The sequence below is a fragment of the Mus caroli genome, unplaced genomic scaffold (assembly GCF_978045245.1).
Source record: "Mus caroli unplaced genomic scaffold, Mus_caroli_1 scaffold_5, whole genome shotgun sequence".
NCBI lineage: Eukaryota > Metazoa > Chordata > Mammalia > Rodentia > Muridae > Mus > Mus caroli.
The window spans coordinates 152,061,974-152,081,376 of NW_028227260.1; the positions used below are offsets into that span (position 1 = coordinate 152,061,974).

Sequence of the window (19,403 nt, forward strand, 5' to 3'; positions counted from 1 at the left end):
CCTAAGGGAAAGAAAGGGAAATAAGTAAGGAGCGACACAAGGATACCACAGGACCATGACAGAATGAGAAAGAGAAGTTTATAAAAAAGGAGAATGAACAAACACCCCAAAGACTTGGAAAGTGCCATGACAATTATGCACTATATCACTGCTAACAGCAAGTCTGACATTGCTTCTGAGTCCCTGTTGAGTTAGTGTGTGGCTGGCTGCCAGGGGGGAAAGTCCAGAACATTAGCATTAGAGCGGAAGGAGCCCCTGTGGGGCTATGTTGACTTCAGCCAGACCATTTCATAAACCTGTGATTCTCAAACCTTAGTGTGCATCACAATCACGTGGAAGGCTTGTGAGAAAGCAGGCCACTGGGTCCCACCTCACTTTTGGAAACCTCTGGTGTCAATGAAACAAGCTCCACAGTGAAGAGTGACTTTGAAGAGGCAAATTTTACAAATTCTAACTAGTGGCACAGTCAGAATTGGAGTGTAAATGTTTCTTTATTCTGGAAATTCCACATCACTTCATTTGTAGTACTGGTGGTTAGGACTGGAGGCCTGGAACATGGTAGGGAAAGACTGTTGCTGGGGTATACCCCAAGAACCTACTATACTTCTCAATAATACAAAATCTGACTATTCACTGAGGCCCTTTACAACCTTACATTTGAAGCCCAAATGAGATTGTTTTCTACACTTTCTAACTCATGAAGTAAGGCAGACTGATAATTTTAGTAAGCTGATAAAGAAGCTGAACTGAGCTGCAAATGGAACCCAGGTCTCTCTCAACCTAAAGTCTTAGCTCCTCTCTGATAACACCTTCAAATGGGAAAAAGTAGTACTATCTTTGCTAGAGTGTTGCTATGTAGGTGAAAGATCAAGAGTGCAGGAGTCACTACATGGCAGTAGCTGCTCTCAGTTCTTGCTGTAGTTATCAATGTCCTTCTACTACTGGGCATGACCTAAGAGTGGGCTTTGTTCATCCATACAACCCTTACCTACCAACAGCAAAATCACACCAGGAAGACCAAGGATAAGACATAATTTTGAATATTAAGTCCCATTTCCCATACACATAGCCAGACTGAGCCAAGAAGTTCCATTAACATTCCTTGCCTAGAACCTCAGAGGTTGAAGGTTGATCTCAAAAAGGCCATAGCTCAGAAGAGAGCCACAGCTGAGCTGTAACAGCATCCCATGAGACCTCTAAGACCAGTTCTCTCTTATTCTTGCTCAGTTCATGGTCTTAACCACCCTTCTCACTTTGTGCTGAGCTAGGAATACATTAATTTCTTGTTGGCAAGGAAACCTGCTATTCACCTCATTTTCTGCTGGAATGCAGACATACATGCATGCATGCATGCATACACATACTCAGAAGCCAAATCTAGAATATATTTCTATGTATTCTTCTAGAACAAAGCTGCCTGGGCCATGAGACCCTGAATGCTAAAACAAAATAAAAATACTAAACTAGAGAAAACTCACCCCTTGGGTTTTAGCCTCCTTGAGCCCCCACAACAAAACCCATTCTTGAAGGGAAGATCTGATTATTGAAGGGGAAATGCAGCTAAGGACTGCACTTTGGCTGGCTCTGCAACTGTGGGGTAAAGAAACCAAAACAAGTGGTTTGTCCCTTGGGTCGTTGTTTCAATAAAAATGGACAATACCAAGCTCCTTGCATTGAGCTACACCCTGTGACTTGGCGAGGCTCCTACTTTGAAGAGTTCTGCTTTGTGCTAGAGCTAATGAACACTAGAGGAAGTTCCTGGTGAGTGACTATAGATAGAGAAGCCTGCCTCTCACAGGAATCAAGAAAAGAGTCCAATAAAAAACAACTAGTGATTAGGATAAGAATCAAGACAGAGTGGTTGTTTTTGTGATTCAAACGAACTACTTTGAAGACACACCATGAAGGAGTAAAGATGCATGCTCAAAATCATAGTGCCAGCCTGCTAGTCACATAGTTAGTTAAGAACCCAGGGTCTCTAGATGGCCATCCCTTTTCTGTTATACCACCTCAGCTCTAAAGCATCCTGCAGGAATATGATCAGAGGAGGGGAGTTGTCAGGCCCTCTGTCCTCAAGTCCACCTTAAGGGGAGAGTCCCAGACTCACCTAGTGTTGCAACCGGAATGCCAGGACAAGCTGAAGGCTTCAGAAGGGAAATGCATGGTGGTGGCCACGTCAGGGCACCCCTCCAACAGCTTGGCCACATGCCATGAGTGCGGCCTACTCACAGGGGTGTTTCTCCTATGGCAAGAAAAAGCCAGGAAGTCAGTACTGAAATCATTTCCCAAGCAACTTCCGCACCTACCCCTTCTTTCCATTCAATGAGCTAGATTATCTTACAAGGAACTAGTGTGGACATGTAAGTGTGCCCCCTCGTCTCCAATCTGCAAATTTCCTTTATCCCATGGATGATTCCTGGAGGCATAAAATGCCAGTGTCAATGGAAATGGTTTGTTCACAAATATATCCAAGTATGCACACTAATGCTAAGGATGCAGTAGATAGTCAATAAATATTTGTGGACTACACAGCAGCTACTGCAAGCCTATCTGCACTTTCTTTGAGGAAAAGAATATCAATATGACCAATATTCCCATTTTTCTCAGCAAAAGGAGGCAAGTGGTTACAATGCTTGGATAAATCAGCATTGGAGTGTGAATTGTTTAAATTTTCTTCATTCATTCTATAAGTATTTATTGTATGTTAACTCTATCTTCTAAAATACATGCAGTTCTAGAGGTACAGCCATGAGTTGAATAGAGTCTATACCCTTGAGAGCTTACACATTCATGAAAGAGACCGAGCTAATTAAAAGAGTATCATAAATACCCCTAGAAAGCAAAGGTTAAGATGGGCACAGACCACAGAAGTCAGATATTTGAACTTGTAGGCAAAGTCATGGCAAAAAGTCCAAACTCTTACGAGGGGGAAAAGGACTGAGTGGTGATGGGTTAGGATGACAGAAGAGATCAGCTGTTTAGCATGCTAGCGGTGAATAACTGGAAACAGGTCTGAGGCCAAGGCTTCCAACATAGCTAGAGATTCTGGTGCTAAAACATATTACAGCAAGTCTGACATTGACTTGCTCATACAAGACACATCCATGTCAACCAGCATACTTCGTATGATTAGATGGCACCCCTAGCAGGAAAAGATAACCCAGGACATGATAGAGCTAGGACATAAAGAGAGGACAGATGGGAGACCAGAAGCAGGAGAAGGAAGTCATATCAATGGGGGGGGGTGGAGAATAGAGGGAGAGGGAGAAGGTGTAGAAAGACCAAGCAGATGCAACAAAGCAGGAGAGATGACAGAAGGACAACTGAATGTCAGAAGGGAAGAAACCCTGAGAAAGCTAGCTCACAGCACAGCTCAGTCTCCTTCCTCTAATCATGCTCTGTGGTTAGCTCTGTTCTTTTCCAACTTGTCTTTCCTTGTGTTCATTTTCCAGTAGAAATGATCTCAGTAATTGGACTGCTTTGCTTTGAATCCCATCTCTATCACTTGCTGTTGCTGTCGGTAAGTGTTAACTTCTCAGAACTGTCATTTCCAGAGCAGTAAAATGGAGATATTCCCAATGGTCATTAACTTGTACATCTTTATGGACATGAGGCTGTAAATATTATACAAATTAAAGTAAATAAACATGTACTGCTAGTGCCATCTCCTCCGGGGAGTCTATCTCAAGCAATCTAGCCCTCATAATTTAGCCCATCAGAACATGCTATTTTGCAATGCCTGTCAGCATTTCATGTATAATTAGCTTTGCCCTACCAGCTGTACTAAGCCAGTAGGAAATGAGAATAAAACTCTAGCATTTTACATGTGTGACTCTACAAGAGTCAAACCATTCAAATTACCATTTTCTTGAGAAATGTTTCTTAACCTGGCTAGGTTGTTATGAAACTTAGAAACCATTATTCTCACCTGCCTACATTCCTGTGGGTATTAGAAGAAGTAGTCTCAAAGAATCAAGTAAATAGCCTAGTGTTTTACCTAGTGGTCAGGAAATAGCTTGTAGTATAATATTGGCTATTGGCTCAAACTTGTCCCTTTACATGGCTCATAGGTACTTCCAAGCAAGTGTGCTTGAGAAACTCCTATCAATGTTCTGCTGCAGTGCTCCCTCGCCACACTTAAAGCAGTGGCTTATAAAAGGCCCCTTACTCTCTAGAGTTTTCCAGTAGTAGAAAATAATCCCAGAGGAGACTGAAGAATGTAGTGAGGGCTTTGAAGACAATAGAAAAAAATGAAAGACTGGTAGGAAATCTCAGCAGAGAGGATTGGGGCCAGATCCAATCCCATTTAACTCTAGCATATGGAAGAGAAGAAACACTCTACAGAGCCCAATACCTGGCCCATTATCATTTGTGAATTTTCCTAAACTCAGTCCACACTTGTATTCAAATTCCAGTTGTGTAACCTTGGCCAAGGCATCTTTGGAGGAGCTGCCTTTTAGGGCCATGTACATTAGACAAGTACTCTACGACATCACCGGGACCTCGGTTATATATTCTTTATATGTAAAATGGGGATGATGGCCATCTATTTCTCATGAGTTATGGTCTGGTATAAATGATGCAGTCCCATGTGTGGAATTGATTAGCACAGTACATAATACAGACATTGTATTAACTTACAAAAATAAAACAGGGACCTCTATTAAACACTGAAACTATGTTAGGCTCTCAGTACCTTATATGTATTAGCTGGTTTAATCCTCACTTCAATGTCATGTGTAAGAACTATTATTACTCTCATATTATTAATGAAGAAAGAAAGTAGCTGGCAGCTTAAATTATTTGCCAGAAAGACTTAACTAGTAACCAGAGTTAAGGTTAGAATTGGGATCAAAACTCAGATCTCAGACTAGCAAGGTGGATAAGTAGGTAAAAAATTTGCCATACCTGCCTGATAACCTAAGTTCAATTCCCAGAACACACGTAAAAGTAGAAGGGAAGAGCCAAAGACACAAAGTTGTCTGTCTTCTGACCTCCACAAGCAAGCCCTGGTACACAAACACTCACATATGAGTAATAAATTTGGAGAAAAAAACTACCTCAGATCCTCAAGTTTTTTCTAGAATACTATATGACCCCTCCTGCCCATAGGGTTCTGTCTCAGAAAGTTTATATACATAAGGATTGATATAACCATTTCTCAAGAAGCAGTGAGAAAGGAAGGTCTCAGCGGTTCTGGACGTAAAATCATTCTCCCTAATGGAGAAGGAGGAAGATGAGAGATAAGCAGTGCAAGACTAAACTTAAGCACCAATTATACAGCCCAACCTCACTATAGGAAGACTAGAATCCTTATCCTTTTTTCTAAAGCTGGGTTAGGCACTGTCACTGAACAAACTCTGTAAGTCACTATCCACTATCCTCAAGTGCCTGAATTCAGGAGAAAACCAAGATGCTGAAGCAAGACATCAACAGAAGGAAAAACAAAGTTGGAAACTGTGGCTGTACCTACCATGGAAGTTGCTCAGAGAGGAGAGATGGCTTAGGAGAGATTGGCGTATCCGGCTAGTTCACATTCTCACCATCAACCACTCCAGTGTCTTCTCTTAGCTGGGGACTGTCAATATTCAACTTAAGACCTCCTGGGGTGTAAGGCCAGCAGCCCAAGACCCTAAATGTCATCCAAGGAGTTCAAGGAGACTGCAAGGTACTGTCATCAGGCTACTTGGGTTTTTCTGTGGTCACAGCCTTATGGAATATCAGCCCGTTTTAAGGGCTGGATAAGAGCAAAGACGTTGCTCCAGGAACCAGCCAGCGCCCCAGTGGCAAAGAGAAGGAGGAAAGGCAGTTCCAGCAGTAACCCTTCCCCCACCCCATTCCTAACTCCTACCTCCTCTGAGCCCTGGCCCATCCCCTCCACAGCTCAGAGACCAATAAGGAAGCTGGGTCCCTGGCTACTGCTCGAACTCAGGAAAGGAGTAAGGAAATGATGTTTGGGAGAGATAAAGCTGGTGTCTAAAAAGAATTTTAAAAATACACGTAAGTGAGAGAGAAAAACACCCCAGACGCATACACTTAAAAGAATTCCTGCACTTCCTGTACTGGGTTGACCCCACCCAGCCATCTCCGCAGGTCTTCAGGGCCCCAGGAAAGGAGAGCTTAGTGAGGCTCAGCAGCCTCCAGGTCCAGGAAAAACATGGCAGTATAGCTCATTTTTGGTAAAGCTGGGGACCACTGACTAAGACATTTTTCAAGGTAAAGGTCCTTCTGAGATACAAAGTTTATAAATATTCCAGGCTTTTACTTCTAATATGCAACTGAGCATCTGTTCATTTCCAGAAGAAAAAAAAAAACTTAATTTCACACTAAACACTCCAATTCTAGAAAAGCAGCTTATTAGCAATACCAGAATGACACTTGGGAACATCCCTGGATGTTCCATCAATTTTCTCTGAACTTTGGTGACCATACTTTCTGTGGGCCTCTATTTCTTCTCTGAACCATGAACTCAGTTGCCAGGAGTGACCCTTACACCTATGGCATAATATATTGTAGTAGTCACATATCCAAGTCTGATATTTATAATAATATCCTACAGATCAATGTGCCAGCCAGAACTCAAAGCACTATAACACAAATTTGTTATACTTCTAAGCCCAGGCCCAGGTATCAGAATTTATTTTTTTTCTTAGGGACGTCAACTTAGGGTTTTCCCGTCATAATTAACTTGATCGCTACTCCAATTTCCTTTGGCCTCTGGCTTCAATTCCGGTAATTTACGGTCCCCATGAGGACTTATGCAAGCTCCCTCAAGACAAAAAGTATGCTAGGGCCTTTCCTCTCTGGGGAAGTTAGTCCCTTCCTCTTGCATTCCTCGTACCCCACATAAGTTTATCGATTTATAAAGAACTATTGTTTATAGGGAATGTGGATCTGACTTGGAATCTTGACTTCACTTCAAATGGTCTTTCTTGGCCTGGTGGATGACACAGAATTTCAAGTTCCTTGTCTATAAAGTACAATTGGCATGCAATAGACACTTGATAAATGGTATATGTTATTTGTTTTTAATATTAAGCTTAACCAAAAACGACAATGTGCACAGTCTATTAGTAGCAAGAAAATAGGTTTCTGTAATCCAATCAGGGATGGATGAGAAAGGTCCAGTTAAGAGAAGCCTCCAAGTTAGACCTAGTACTTTCAATCAGTATGTGTCAAACTTCACTGGGTATATGGGTCCTGGAGTATCAGGCTTGGATTTAGTGGGTTTAGAGCAGGGGATCTCCAGAGTGATCCTACTCCCATCTGTGATAACCACATAAGTAGCAATATACTGGCAAATAATCCCTGGTCCAAAACATTTACAAGAAAAAACCAGTTTATTCTCACTTTAATACACAGGCTGGCTGGGGTGGATACCTAGTTTTTCTTCATCTTCCAGTTGCCAAACATCTTTCTCCTTTCCAACCCTGGCCCTTGCAAGTGCTTATCTGATGTTTATTGAGCCCTAGGTCTGAGGAAAACAAAGAACGGTTATTTTGACAATAGTCAAACCCTGTGGTAAGACAGCTGAGGCTGGAAAAACAATGACTAAGGGTAGAAGTGTGTTCTTGGCATTGGCTGTGGTAGGAGGAAGCAAGAGTAGGAAGTTCAGATAGTCCCCAGGTGAGGGATTAGCAGGTGGGCACATAGTCAGAGAATCTTTGGGCAAGGGAAGGTAAGATTCAAGCAATAGTCTGGCCAGTTTGGAATTTTCTACAGGTTAGGAAATATGGTGACTGATAAAAGTTGCTTAGCAGAGTAGAATACCAGATAATATGATATAATTTCCTCTACTTGGAGCAAGTCACTTCCTTTTTGAGAACAGAGAAGACAAGAACCCAGTAGGAGGGTAGTAGTTCCATGCAGGGAGAAATGTAGATCATTCAGAAGTTGTCTCTCAAAAGAGTCCTTCTAAAGACTGTTGTGATGGGTGAGGGGAGGTAAACAGAATAGTTCTGGAAGGAGTTAATCTCCAGCTACCCTAGTAAGCTGTGGTGCCCATAAATGTTTACAGCACCTTCTGTCTTTGTTCTTGGTTCAACAAACCCCTTCAAAGAGAGTGTATAGGAGGTGATAATCCCAAAGGGAATCCCCTGGCTCTTTCCCACCCAGGGCAAAGAGAAAATGTGACCCTTATTATTGGGGATTGTGGTCTGGGCTATAATGCAGTGTGGACTCTTCCTCTCCTGAGAGTGTTTGGATAAGGAGAAACACAAAAGAGTGTCCTGGATTGGCTCCGCTTACTCTCTGTGGCTCTTTTAGCCACCCCACAAATAGCACATCCCACCTTCTACATGAGAAGAAGCCCAAGCAGGCAGGAAGAGAAGCCTCCGGATGGCTGGAGAGGAGGGGCCAGTGCAGTGCAGAACAATACATGGCTTATTTATCTGACAGAGAAGGGGAAAGGCGCCCTCCTGATGGAGGGACACAGAGCTCTGAAGGCCTTTCACTACTAGACAGCTGATTGAGGAACACTGCAGCCTGGTGATCCAGGTACCATTCTTTATCAAAGACCCAACCAAAAGAGAGGAAAGTCTCTGTCTCTGTGTCTCTCTCTGTCTCTGTCTCTGTCTCTCTCTCTCTCTCTCTCTCTCTCTGTGATTTAATTTTTAAAATTCCTTTTATTCTTTGAAAATATCATATACATGTATAATATGCTGTAATCATATGTATTCCCTTCTGCTGAAACCCACTGAGCCTACTTGGTTCTACACATAGTTACATGCAGGTAGGGCCACCTGCCAGAGCATGGAGTAGCATTTTAAGAGCTACATCCCTAAAGAAAATGTATTCTCTCAATTGACCATCATTTGCCAATAGACCTTCACCTAGAGATAGACTTTTGTAATGTCTTCACACATTCATGCTGGCATTTTCTTTGGTTTGATCTTACACAGGTCTTGTGATCCTTGGAACTCATGTGGGTGACTGCCCTGTTATGTCTGGACAACATTGTCTAGCCATCTCCATGAAGTTGTTTATTTGGGTTCCCTGAGACTTTTTTTACTCTCTTATACAATACATCCCCACTCTAGTTTCCCCTACAGACTTTCTTTGTAGGACTATCTTCATTGTATCCTATAGATTTGGGTGTGTTGTATTGACATTTTTTCATTCAACACTAGGAAAATGTAAACTTCTTTGTTAACGTTTCAATTATCTATTCATTATCCAGAAGGGTGTTGCTCAATCTCTATGACAATGTGTATTTTCTGTGCTTTCTATTGTTTTATAGCGAGGCTTATTCCACTGGGGTCAAATTAGAGACAAGGAATTATTTCATTTGTGCTGTATTTGTTGTGAGATGCTCTGTGTCAAAATATGTGGTCGATTTTAGCCATGGTTTAAGAGACCCACTAAGATAACATTATATTTGACCTTTTGCTTCTAGTATTCCACTCTCATAGTAGAATCTGAAAACCATGGGATACTTCTTTGTCTAAAATATTTAGAAGAAAGTAGTTACATAAGTGGATTGCAGAGTTTTTACCAGTTTGAGTAGGGGGACTAAGACAATGCTGGGAAGCCAACAGAAGCAGAATTCCTTGAGCATCAGATGAAAGCACTGGCTTTGCATAATCCCATAGGCAAGAGACAGGCTTTCAAAATTCCAAAGCATGAAAGAAATGCAGCAAAGCAATATTCAGAAACATTGCCTTCACATCTATTCACAAGAAAATTGATGTAGAGAGATACTGCAAGCATGGGTAGGCTAGTGTAACAAACAAACATGATGAATGGCCAAAGTAGAGCAATAACAAGTAGTGATGAAGCAGAAAGGAGATATATGAGACTTAGCAGAACTGAATGACTGATTAGCTAGAGAGAAGGGGAAGGAGATGGCTATGAAGCAATTGTAGAATGACATCACTAATCTAGAAAATATTATAGTCATGTATGCCTAACAACAACACAGTATAGTATGGACAGGGTATGAATATGTGGCCACTATCCACAGAGGTCAGCAATAGTAGTGGATATGACTTTCAATGATGATACTGGCAGAATTAGCCCCCAGCTAGAATAGTTATCATTAATAAAACAAAATATAAATGCTAATGCGGATGTGTGTGTGTGTGAACCCTTACATACTGCTAGTGAGACTATCAGTTGGGCCAGCTATTATGTAAATCAGTATGGAGGTTCCACAATAAAGAAAAATAGACTATCATATTATCCAAAGATCATTCCTGAGTCTATAAGTTAAAGGACCTTAAGAAAAATATCACAGAGATACTTGCACAGATATACTTGGAACGATTAAACTATGTCAGACATCTGGATTTTGCTCATAGAGTATCAGCCTATCAAATTGCCTTTCCTAATACCTTTTTTTCTGCTTGGTAGTAGATTACTTTACTTTATTAATTATAAAAAAATCTATGTGACAGGTTTATTTTATTTGTGGGGGTAGGGGTAGGAATTGAACCTAGGGCCTCATACATACAAACCACGGGCTGCATTCCTCATTTCCCACCCTCTGATAAGATTTTACTCACAGCACTGAGACTGAAAACTGATAGTTGCTGCAAGATCAGAGCATGTCAGTAAGGAATAAATAGACCATTTTAGGGGAGGCATAGAAGCAGCAAAAGGGAATCCATTGAGGTGAGTATCAGGGCCATGCTCTGTGGGATAAAGAACAGATCATAAAGTCTGTATCAAGTACCATGTGTAAAGCTGTCCAGAAGCTAACACTTGTATTTGTTGCCTATAGGAACTTTCAGAAACATGGTCCCACTAAACCACTACAATTACCTACTTGAGAAAAGGAGAAAGTCAGGCTTCAGAGACTAATTCATACAAGACTTGAATATAAGTCTTTTATACAAGTTTCTGTGTTTCTCCCAAAAACTAGTTTTCAGATGTTTTCCTAAAACACCAGCATTAGCATGTCCTGGAAGTGCATCAGAAATAAAATTCAGACGCCCTGATTCAGAACTTCTGAATCAGAAAGCAAGAGGAGGGCACTAACCTGTGTTTCTACAAGATCTCAATGGAATGTGGTTACATGTTCAGGCTTGAGAGTCTTTACTTGACCATACATTTTGGAACAAATATTCAAATTGCCTTTCAAACTACAAGTGATGGCCACTGGCTCCTTCTGCTTAGACAGATGTGGAGTCTTGCCCTCTAAGGTAGGCTGAGAGTCTCCCTTCTGCCAGCAGTGCTAAACATATAATAGACAACAGCTGTTTGAAAAGTACCTGGCCTCTAGGGGTATGAATGGACTTCTCTTTGATGAAGAAGGTTTCAGAACTACAAAAACAACTTCTGGGTCACAACTGTTTTTGTCAGAGGGACATATGGGCTGACGAGCAATTTCCATATACAAACCTTCCCTGGGAGGCCTCACCTGGTTGAATAATATTCTGTGTAAACCGCTGGGAATTTTTGAAGTCTCAAGTATTTTCAAACTTATGGTTCATTAAGTTTTCCATTTCTGTGGGCTTTTTTCTTTTTTTCACCTTTATAAAATTCACTTGAAAAAGACACATTTATAGTATTACAAATTTATAGTATTCATGATGATTTACATATGCAAACATTTAGTAATGCTTAAATTATGATAATAAATAATACAGGTTGATTTCTTTGTTTGTGTAGGTGTTCATGTGTGTGCATATATGTGTGTCATGAGAACATTGAAAATCTAACTTAGGCCTTGGTGGTGGTAATTTTTTTTTTAGAGAGATTTTCTTTATATACATTTCAAATGCTAACCCAAAAGTTCCCTATACCCTCCCCCCCACTCTGCTGCCCTACCCACAAACTCCCTCTTCTTGGCCCTGGCATTCCTCTGTACTGGGGCATATAAAGTTTGCAATACCAAGGGTCCTCTCTTCCCAGTGATGGCCAACAAGGCCATCTTCTGCTACATATGCAGCAAGAGATACGAACTCTGGGGGTACTGGTTAGTTCATATTGTTGTTGGACCTATAGGGTTGCAGACCCCTTTAGCTCCTTGGGTGCTTTCTCTAGTTTCTCCTTTGGGGACCCTATGTTCAATCTTATATATGACTGTGAGCATCCACTTCTGTATTTGCCAGGCACTAGCATAGCCTCATACGAGACAGCTATAACAGGGTCCCTTCATCAAAATCTTTCTGGCATATGCAATAGTGTCTGGGTTTGGTGGCTGATTATGGGATGGATCCCCGGGTGGGGTAGTCTGTGGATAGTCCATCCTTTCATATTAGCTCCAAACTTTGTCTCTGTAACTCCTTTCATGGGTATTTTGTTCCCTATTCTAAGGAAGAATGAAGTATCCACCCATTGGTCTTCCCTCTTCTTGACTTTCTTGTGTTTTGCAAATTGTATCTTGGGTATTCTAAGTTTCTGGGCTAATATCCACTTATCAGTGAGTGCATATCTCATATCTAAAGACTTCTTTTGTGATTGGGTTACCTCACTCAGGATGATGCCCTCCAGGTCCATCCATTTGCCTAGGAATTTCATAAATTCATTGTTTTTAATAGCTGAGTAGTACTCCATTGTGTAAATTACCACATTTTCTGTATCCATTCCTCTGTTGAGGGACACCTGGGTTCTTTCCAGCTTCTGGCTATTATAAATAAGGCTGCTATGAACATAGTGGAGCATGTGTTCTTACTGCCAGTTGGAATTTCTTCTAGGTATATGCCCAGGAGAGGTATTGCTGGATCTTCTGATTTTATTATGTCCAATTTTCTGAGGAACCGCCAGAGTGGTTGTACAAGTGATTTCCAGAGTGGTTGTACAAGCTTGCGATCCCACCAGCAATAGAGGAGTGTTCTTCTTTCTCCACATCCTCGCCAGCATCTGCTGTCACCTGAATTTTTGATCTTAGCCATTCTGACTGGTGTGAGGTGGAATCTCAAGGTTGTTCTGATTTGCACTTCCTTGATAATTAAGAATGTTGAACAGGTGTTTCTCATCCATTCGGTATTCCTCAATTGAGAATTCTTTGTTTAGCTCTGAATCCCATTTTAATGGGGTTATTTGAATTTCTGGAGTCTAGCTTCTTGAGCTCTTTGTTTATATTTTATATTAATCCTTTATCAGATTTAAGATTGGTAAAAATCCTTTCCCAATCTCTTGTGGCCTTTTCATCTTATTGACAGTCTCTTTTGCCTTACAGAAGCTTTGCAATTTTATGAGGTCACATTTGTCAATTCTTGATCTTACAGCACAAATCATTGCTATTCTGTTTAGGACTTTTCCCCCTTTGCCCATATCTTCGAGACTTCCCCCCCCCTTTTCCTCTATTAATTTCAGTGTATCTGGTTTTCTGTGGAGGTCTTTGATCTCCTTAGACTTGAGCTTTGTTGTGCCAGCACCATTTGTTGAAAATGCTGTCTTTTTCCACTGGATGGTTTTAGCTCCTTTGTCAAACATCAAGTGACCATAGGTGTGTGGGTTCATTTCTGGGTCTTCAATTCTATTCCACTGATCTACCTGTCTGTCACTGTACCAGTACCATGCAGTTTTTATCACAATTGCTCTGTAGTACAGCTTAATGTCAGGCATGGTGATTCCACCAGAGGTTCTTTTATTGTTGAGAATAGTTTTTGCTATCCTAGGTTTTTTCATTTTTCCAGATGAATTTGCAAATTGCCCTTTCTAATTCGATGAAGAATTGAGTTGGAATTTTGATGGGGATTGCATTGAATTTGTAGATTGCTTTCAGCAGGATAGCCATTTTTACTATATTGATCCTGCCAATCCATGAGCATGGGAGATCTTTCCATCTTCTGAGATCTTCTTCAATTTCTTTCTTCAGAGACTTGAAGTTCTTATCATACAGATCTTTCACTTCCTTAGTTAGTTAGAGTCACACCAAGGTATTTTATATTATTTGTGACTACTGTGAAGGGTGTTGTTTCCCTAATTTCTTTCTCAGTCCATTTATTATTTGTGTAGAGAAAGGCCATTGATTTATTTGAGTTAATTCTATATCCAGCTACTTCACTGAAGCTGTTTATCAGGCTTAGGAGTTCTGGTGGAATTTTGGGGGTTACTTATATATACTATCATATCATCTGCGAATAGTGATATTTTAACTTCTTCCTTTCCAATTTGTATCCTCTTGATGTCCTTTTGTTGTCAAATTGCCCTGGCTAGAACTTCAAGTACTATATTGAATAGGTAGGGAGAAAGTGGGCAGCCTTGTCTAGTCCCTGATTTTAGTGGGATTGCTTCGAGTTTCTCTCCATTTAGTTTGATGTTGGCTATTGGTTTGCTGTAGATTGCTTTTATCATGGATAGGTATGGGCCTTGAATTCCTGATCTTTCTAAGACTTTTATCATGAATGGGTGTTGGGTTTTGTCAAATGCTTTCACAGCATCTAAGGAGATGATCATGTGGTTTTTGTCTTTGAGTTTGTTTATATAATAGATTACATTGATGGATTTCCATATATTAAACCATCCCTGCATCCCTGGGATGAAGCCTACTTGGTCATGATGGATGATCGTTTTGATGTGGTCTTGGATTCAGTTTGCGAGGATTTTATTGAGTATTTTTGTATCGTTATTCATAAGGGAAACTGGTCTGAAATTCTCTTTCTTTGTTGGGTCTTTGTGTGGTTTAGTTATCAGAGTAATTGTGGCTTCATAGAATGGATTGGGTAGAGTACCTTCTATTTCTATTTTGTGGAATAGTTTGAGAAGAGTTGGAATTAGGTCTTCTTTGAAGGTCTGATAGACCTCTGCACTAAACCCATCTGGTCCTGGGTGTTTTTTGGTTGGGAGACTATTGATGACTGCTTGTAATTCTTTAGGGGAAATGGGACTGTTTAGATCGTTAATCTGATCCTGATTTAACTTTGGTACCTAGTATCTGACTAGGAAGTTGTCTATTTCATCCAGGTTTTCTAGTTTTGTAGTTTTGTAGTAGGATCTGATGGTGTTTTGGATGTCTTCAGGTTCTGTTATGTTTCCCTTTTCATTTCTGATTTTGTTAACTAGGATGCTGTCCCTGTGCCCTCTAGTGAGTCTGGCTAAGGGTTTATCTATCTTGTTGATTTTCTCAAAGAACCAGCTCCTTGATTGGTTGATTCTTTGAATAGTTCTTCTTGTTTCCACTTGGTTGATTTAACCCCTGAGTTTGATTATTTCCTGTCATCTACTCCTCTTGGGTGAATTTTCTTCCTTTTTTTCTAGAGCTTTTAGGTGTTTTGTCAAGCTGCTAGTGTATACTCTCTCTTGTTTCTTTTTGGAGGCACTCAGGGCTATCAGTTATCCTCTTAGGACTGGCAGGTAATTCTTAAGCTTCAAACTAACCAGATCCTATCTGGAAAAAAATGTCTGCTTTCTTCTAGGATTTACAACTGACAAGAAAAATCCAGAGGATCACACAGATATACTGCTAATATTTTATATTTGGGGAAATTATTTAAAATTATCTTGATATCATAATGACACCAGTTCACTCTCCCGGCTACACCATGTACAGCTCTTGCTCTTTGTCAAATACTACAGAACCTTTAAGGAGCACTAATGGTGCTGCATGAAACAGAAATTGAACACTATTGAAGTTATTCTATGAAGCCAGAAGTACCATGCAATATAAGAACATAACAACAAGAAAACTATAGACCACATTCCCTTCTGAACACAAAAATTCTCAGTAAAATATTTGGAAGTGACATTTTAAAAATATATCATTGCTCAGGCTTCTTGTATTCTAGGGCCATATGGATAATATAACACACATAAATAAATGTAATAGCAAATAAATTAGGAAAGGAATGAGAGGATTATCTCAAAAGATACAAAAACTCCCTAACAATGTCTCTAACATTGAAATAAATAAATAATAAAAGGTCTTTAATAAAATTCATCCATGTCCCAAAGAAGCTAGAAACAGAAGGACATATATCAACACATAAAGGCTAGATATGACAAACACATAGAAAACATTATTCTAAGTGAGGAAGAGGAAAACAAGAATTGTTTTCTCAAAACTAAGGAGGTCAGGGGTGACCATGCTCTCCACTGTTAATCAGTAATTAATGCTTGAAATCTTAGTTACAGCAAAACAGGTAAGAGAAAGAAATTGATGGAACATAAACAAGGAAGAAGTTAATTATACCTGTTTGCAGATAAAATTGTACTATATTTAGAAGACCTTAACAACTGTAAAAATGTCTGGTAAGATCTGATAATTTTAGGAAAATATCAGAATGAAAGCCATCATACAAAAGTAGTAGATTTTCTACATATCAACAAGCATTGTGAGAAAGAAATCAAAGGGAAACAAATCGCATTTATAACAGCCTCAGAAAGAGATGAGGAATAATGTGGAAATAGCTTTACTACCCAAACTTGTCTAGAGTTTAATATAATTCCTTCTGAAATTCGAATGGCATTCTCTATACAACTAGAAAAACACATCCTAAAATTTATATGGAGGCACAAAAGATCTGAATCACAAAGCTGGCCAGAGCAGAAAGGGAACAATGAAGAAATTGCAATACCTGGTTCAAGTTGTACTACAGAGATCAAGTAATACAAACAGCCAATGTACTGCACAGAAATAGATGCACAGACTAATGTAATAAAGCAGAAGTTGTAGAAATAAACCCACGCAGGTACATCCATGTGAGATATGACAGAGGTCCAAAAGCAAACACTTAGGAAAATAGAGCCTCATCATGAAAAAGGGTGCAGGAAAAACTGGGTATCAAGAGAATAAAAACAAATGTGGGAAACGGATATAAAGCTTGAGACCACTATGATAATAATCCATATTCAGACAGACAAATATAGCATTTTCAAATGTGGAATCTAGACTCACACACACACACACACACACACACACACACACACACACACACACACTGAAGTGAAAGAAGCCTATTTGGGGGACAGAAAGGACTAATAGAAAAGGAAAGAAAACAATCAGAATTAAAAATTGGAAAGGAAAAGAAAGACATGTATCATATAGTTTCATATGCAGAGCCAGATTTGTTGGTATATCTATAATCTGTATAAAACGAAAACATAAATACATACAGTGAAGTGAATGTGAGCAAAGTCAATTATATATATATATATATATATATATATGCATAAAATATGACAATGAAAACAATTAATTTGTATATAAAGTTTTAAAAATTAATCTTAAAAAAATAAGAAAAGATTTCAGCAGAGCACCCAGGAAATGGGCTTAAGAAAGCAGCATCAAGGAAAGGCACAAGACAGTGTCTCCCAGCTGACTTGAAAGCTAAGTCAAAATAATGTAGCTTATATGACAAAAGGGAGGGATTGTGGTAAAGACATTTGTATTAGCATAGTACAGTTTTTCATGAATATGAAGCATTATACTTATAACAAACACAGGCCAGCGCTTCATGAAGGATTGCATGTGCACCAACCATAGCACAGTCCTTTATGCAAATAGACTGTGGGTGTCCAATAATGTCAGCCGTTCAATGTGAAAAAAAGGTTATTAGTGCACCAATTATGGCCCAACCCTTCATGAAATGAAAGGTTGTTCTTTCCCTGATCATGGCATAGTCCTCTATGCAAATGAAACAGAGTTTTTATAGCACAGTTCACCAAGAAAACAAACAATTGTTTTTACACTAGACCTAAGCATTTTGATGGATCACCAAGTGAAGAGTCTCCACTGTAACCTTGATGAAACTAGCTGCAGAGTCATCTTTTATTCACAGAAGTTGTATACCCAAAATCCTACAAGAGAAGAAACAACAAAGAAAGCATAGTATGGAGAAAGAAACAAACACAAATATTTCCTGTATTCTCTCAGATGTGGAATATGTAACATCAACATGTGTGTGTGTGATACATATACATGTACATATGTATATACACACACATATATATGTATGTATATATATATATATATATACATATGTGTGTACACATACACACACACACACACATACATACATACATACATACAAACATACACATAATGAAAGTGGAAAGGTGGAGATAATAGGGACCAGTAGGACAAGAGATGGTAATCAGGACATAAATATGAGCAAAGTAAAATGATATACATATATGAAAAACTATCTTTTTTTTCTTTTTTTAAAATTAGGTATTTTCTTCATTTACATTTCAAATGCTATCCCAAAAGTCCCCCATACCCTCTCCCCCACTCCCCTACCCACCCACTCCCACTTCTCGGCCCTGGTGTACCCCTGTACTGAGGCATATAAAGTTTGCAATACCAAGGGGCCTTTCTTCCCAGTGATGGCCTACTAGGCCATCTTCTGCTACATATGTAGCTAGAGACACGAGCTCTGGGGGTACTGGTTAGTTCATATTGTTGTTCCACCTATAGGGTTGCAGACCCCTTCAGCTCCTTGGGTATTTTCTCTAGCTTCTCCATTGGGGGCCCTGTGTTTCATCTTATAGATGACTGTGAGCATCCACTTCTGTATTTGCCAGGCACTGGCATAGTCTCACAAGAGAGAGCTATATCAGGGTCCTTTCAGCAAAATCTTGCTGCCATATGCAATAGTGTCTGGGTTTGGTGGCTGATTATGGGATGGATCCCCGGGTGGGGTAGTCTCTGGATAGTCCATCCTTTAGTCTTAGCTCACTGGTTGTAGCAATCAGAAAGTGGGCCCTGCACCTCACCTGGGCAGTGTAATGGAGCTGGCCTTAATGTCAAAGGCACAGATGAGCCAGCCCCTAGGGTGTGACATTAGGAGAGCTGGCCCAGATCCTCTCAAACAGAACTTGGGAGAGGAGATCCCATGCCTTGACTGGGCAGCACAGTGGAGCTGGCTCTAGAGGTGTAGGTACAGGTGAGGTGGTCCCAAGGGCATGAAAGCAGGTGCCATTGGGTGGCCTAGATGCAGCAGTGCTAGGGAGCTCACCCCCTGGGGGTACAGATAAGAGAGAGCCTGCAAGCTCACCTGCTCAGCTATCACCCAGACCCAAATCCAGGGTTCTGCATTGGCCCACCCCAAAATATGCATCATATGCAAATGTTTGGGACAATCCTGCCTACCCAAAGTTGTAGGATCTCCATGACACAGAGCAACAGCAGGATATATGGAAGGAGTCCCAGTGAAGATCCAATATTGACCATGTCACAGAAGCTAGAGATCTCAAACTACACCAATGACTCATTGCAATGACCAGTTGCAAGTGCAGCTGTGTGGACAGAGGGATACATGGTAGGACACATGGTGACATAGTATAGCTTCAAACGACGAGATGTTTTCTATGCTTTGTTTCATTGTTTGTGTGTGTTTTACTTTGTGGAGGAGGTTACAAGGACAAAGGGCAGATATAAAGAGACTAGGAGATGAGCAGGATGGGGGTGCATGATGTGAAGCTCACAAAGAATAAATAAAAAGTTTTAAAAAAAAGTAAGCTCTGTCGGGTGTCAGAGGCAGGCGGATTTCTGAGTTCGAGGCCAGCCTGGTCTA

At 40.3% G+C, this 19,403-nt stretch overlaps 1 protein-coding gene across 5 annotated transcripts in view; it reads right to left on the reverse strand.

The window, feature by feature from the left end:
* The window catches only part of Shroom4 (shroom family member 4), a 231,901-nt gene that overhangs the window by 47,196 nt on the left and 165,302 nt on the right, over positions 1-19,403 (reverse strand). For 4 of the 5 annotated variants that reach the window (XM_029473009.2, XM_021153944.3, XM_029473010.2 and 1 more), the window contains one exon: positions 2,108-2,242. In XM_029473009.2, the coding sequence (XP_029328869.1) occupies positions 2,108-2,242 (135 nt within the window). Of the gene's footprint in view, positions 1-2,107; positions 2,243-5,473; positions 5,789-19,403 lie in introns of those variants that run through there. The other variant, XM_029473011.2, reaches the window with a different exon arrangement.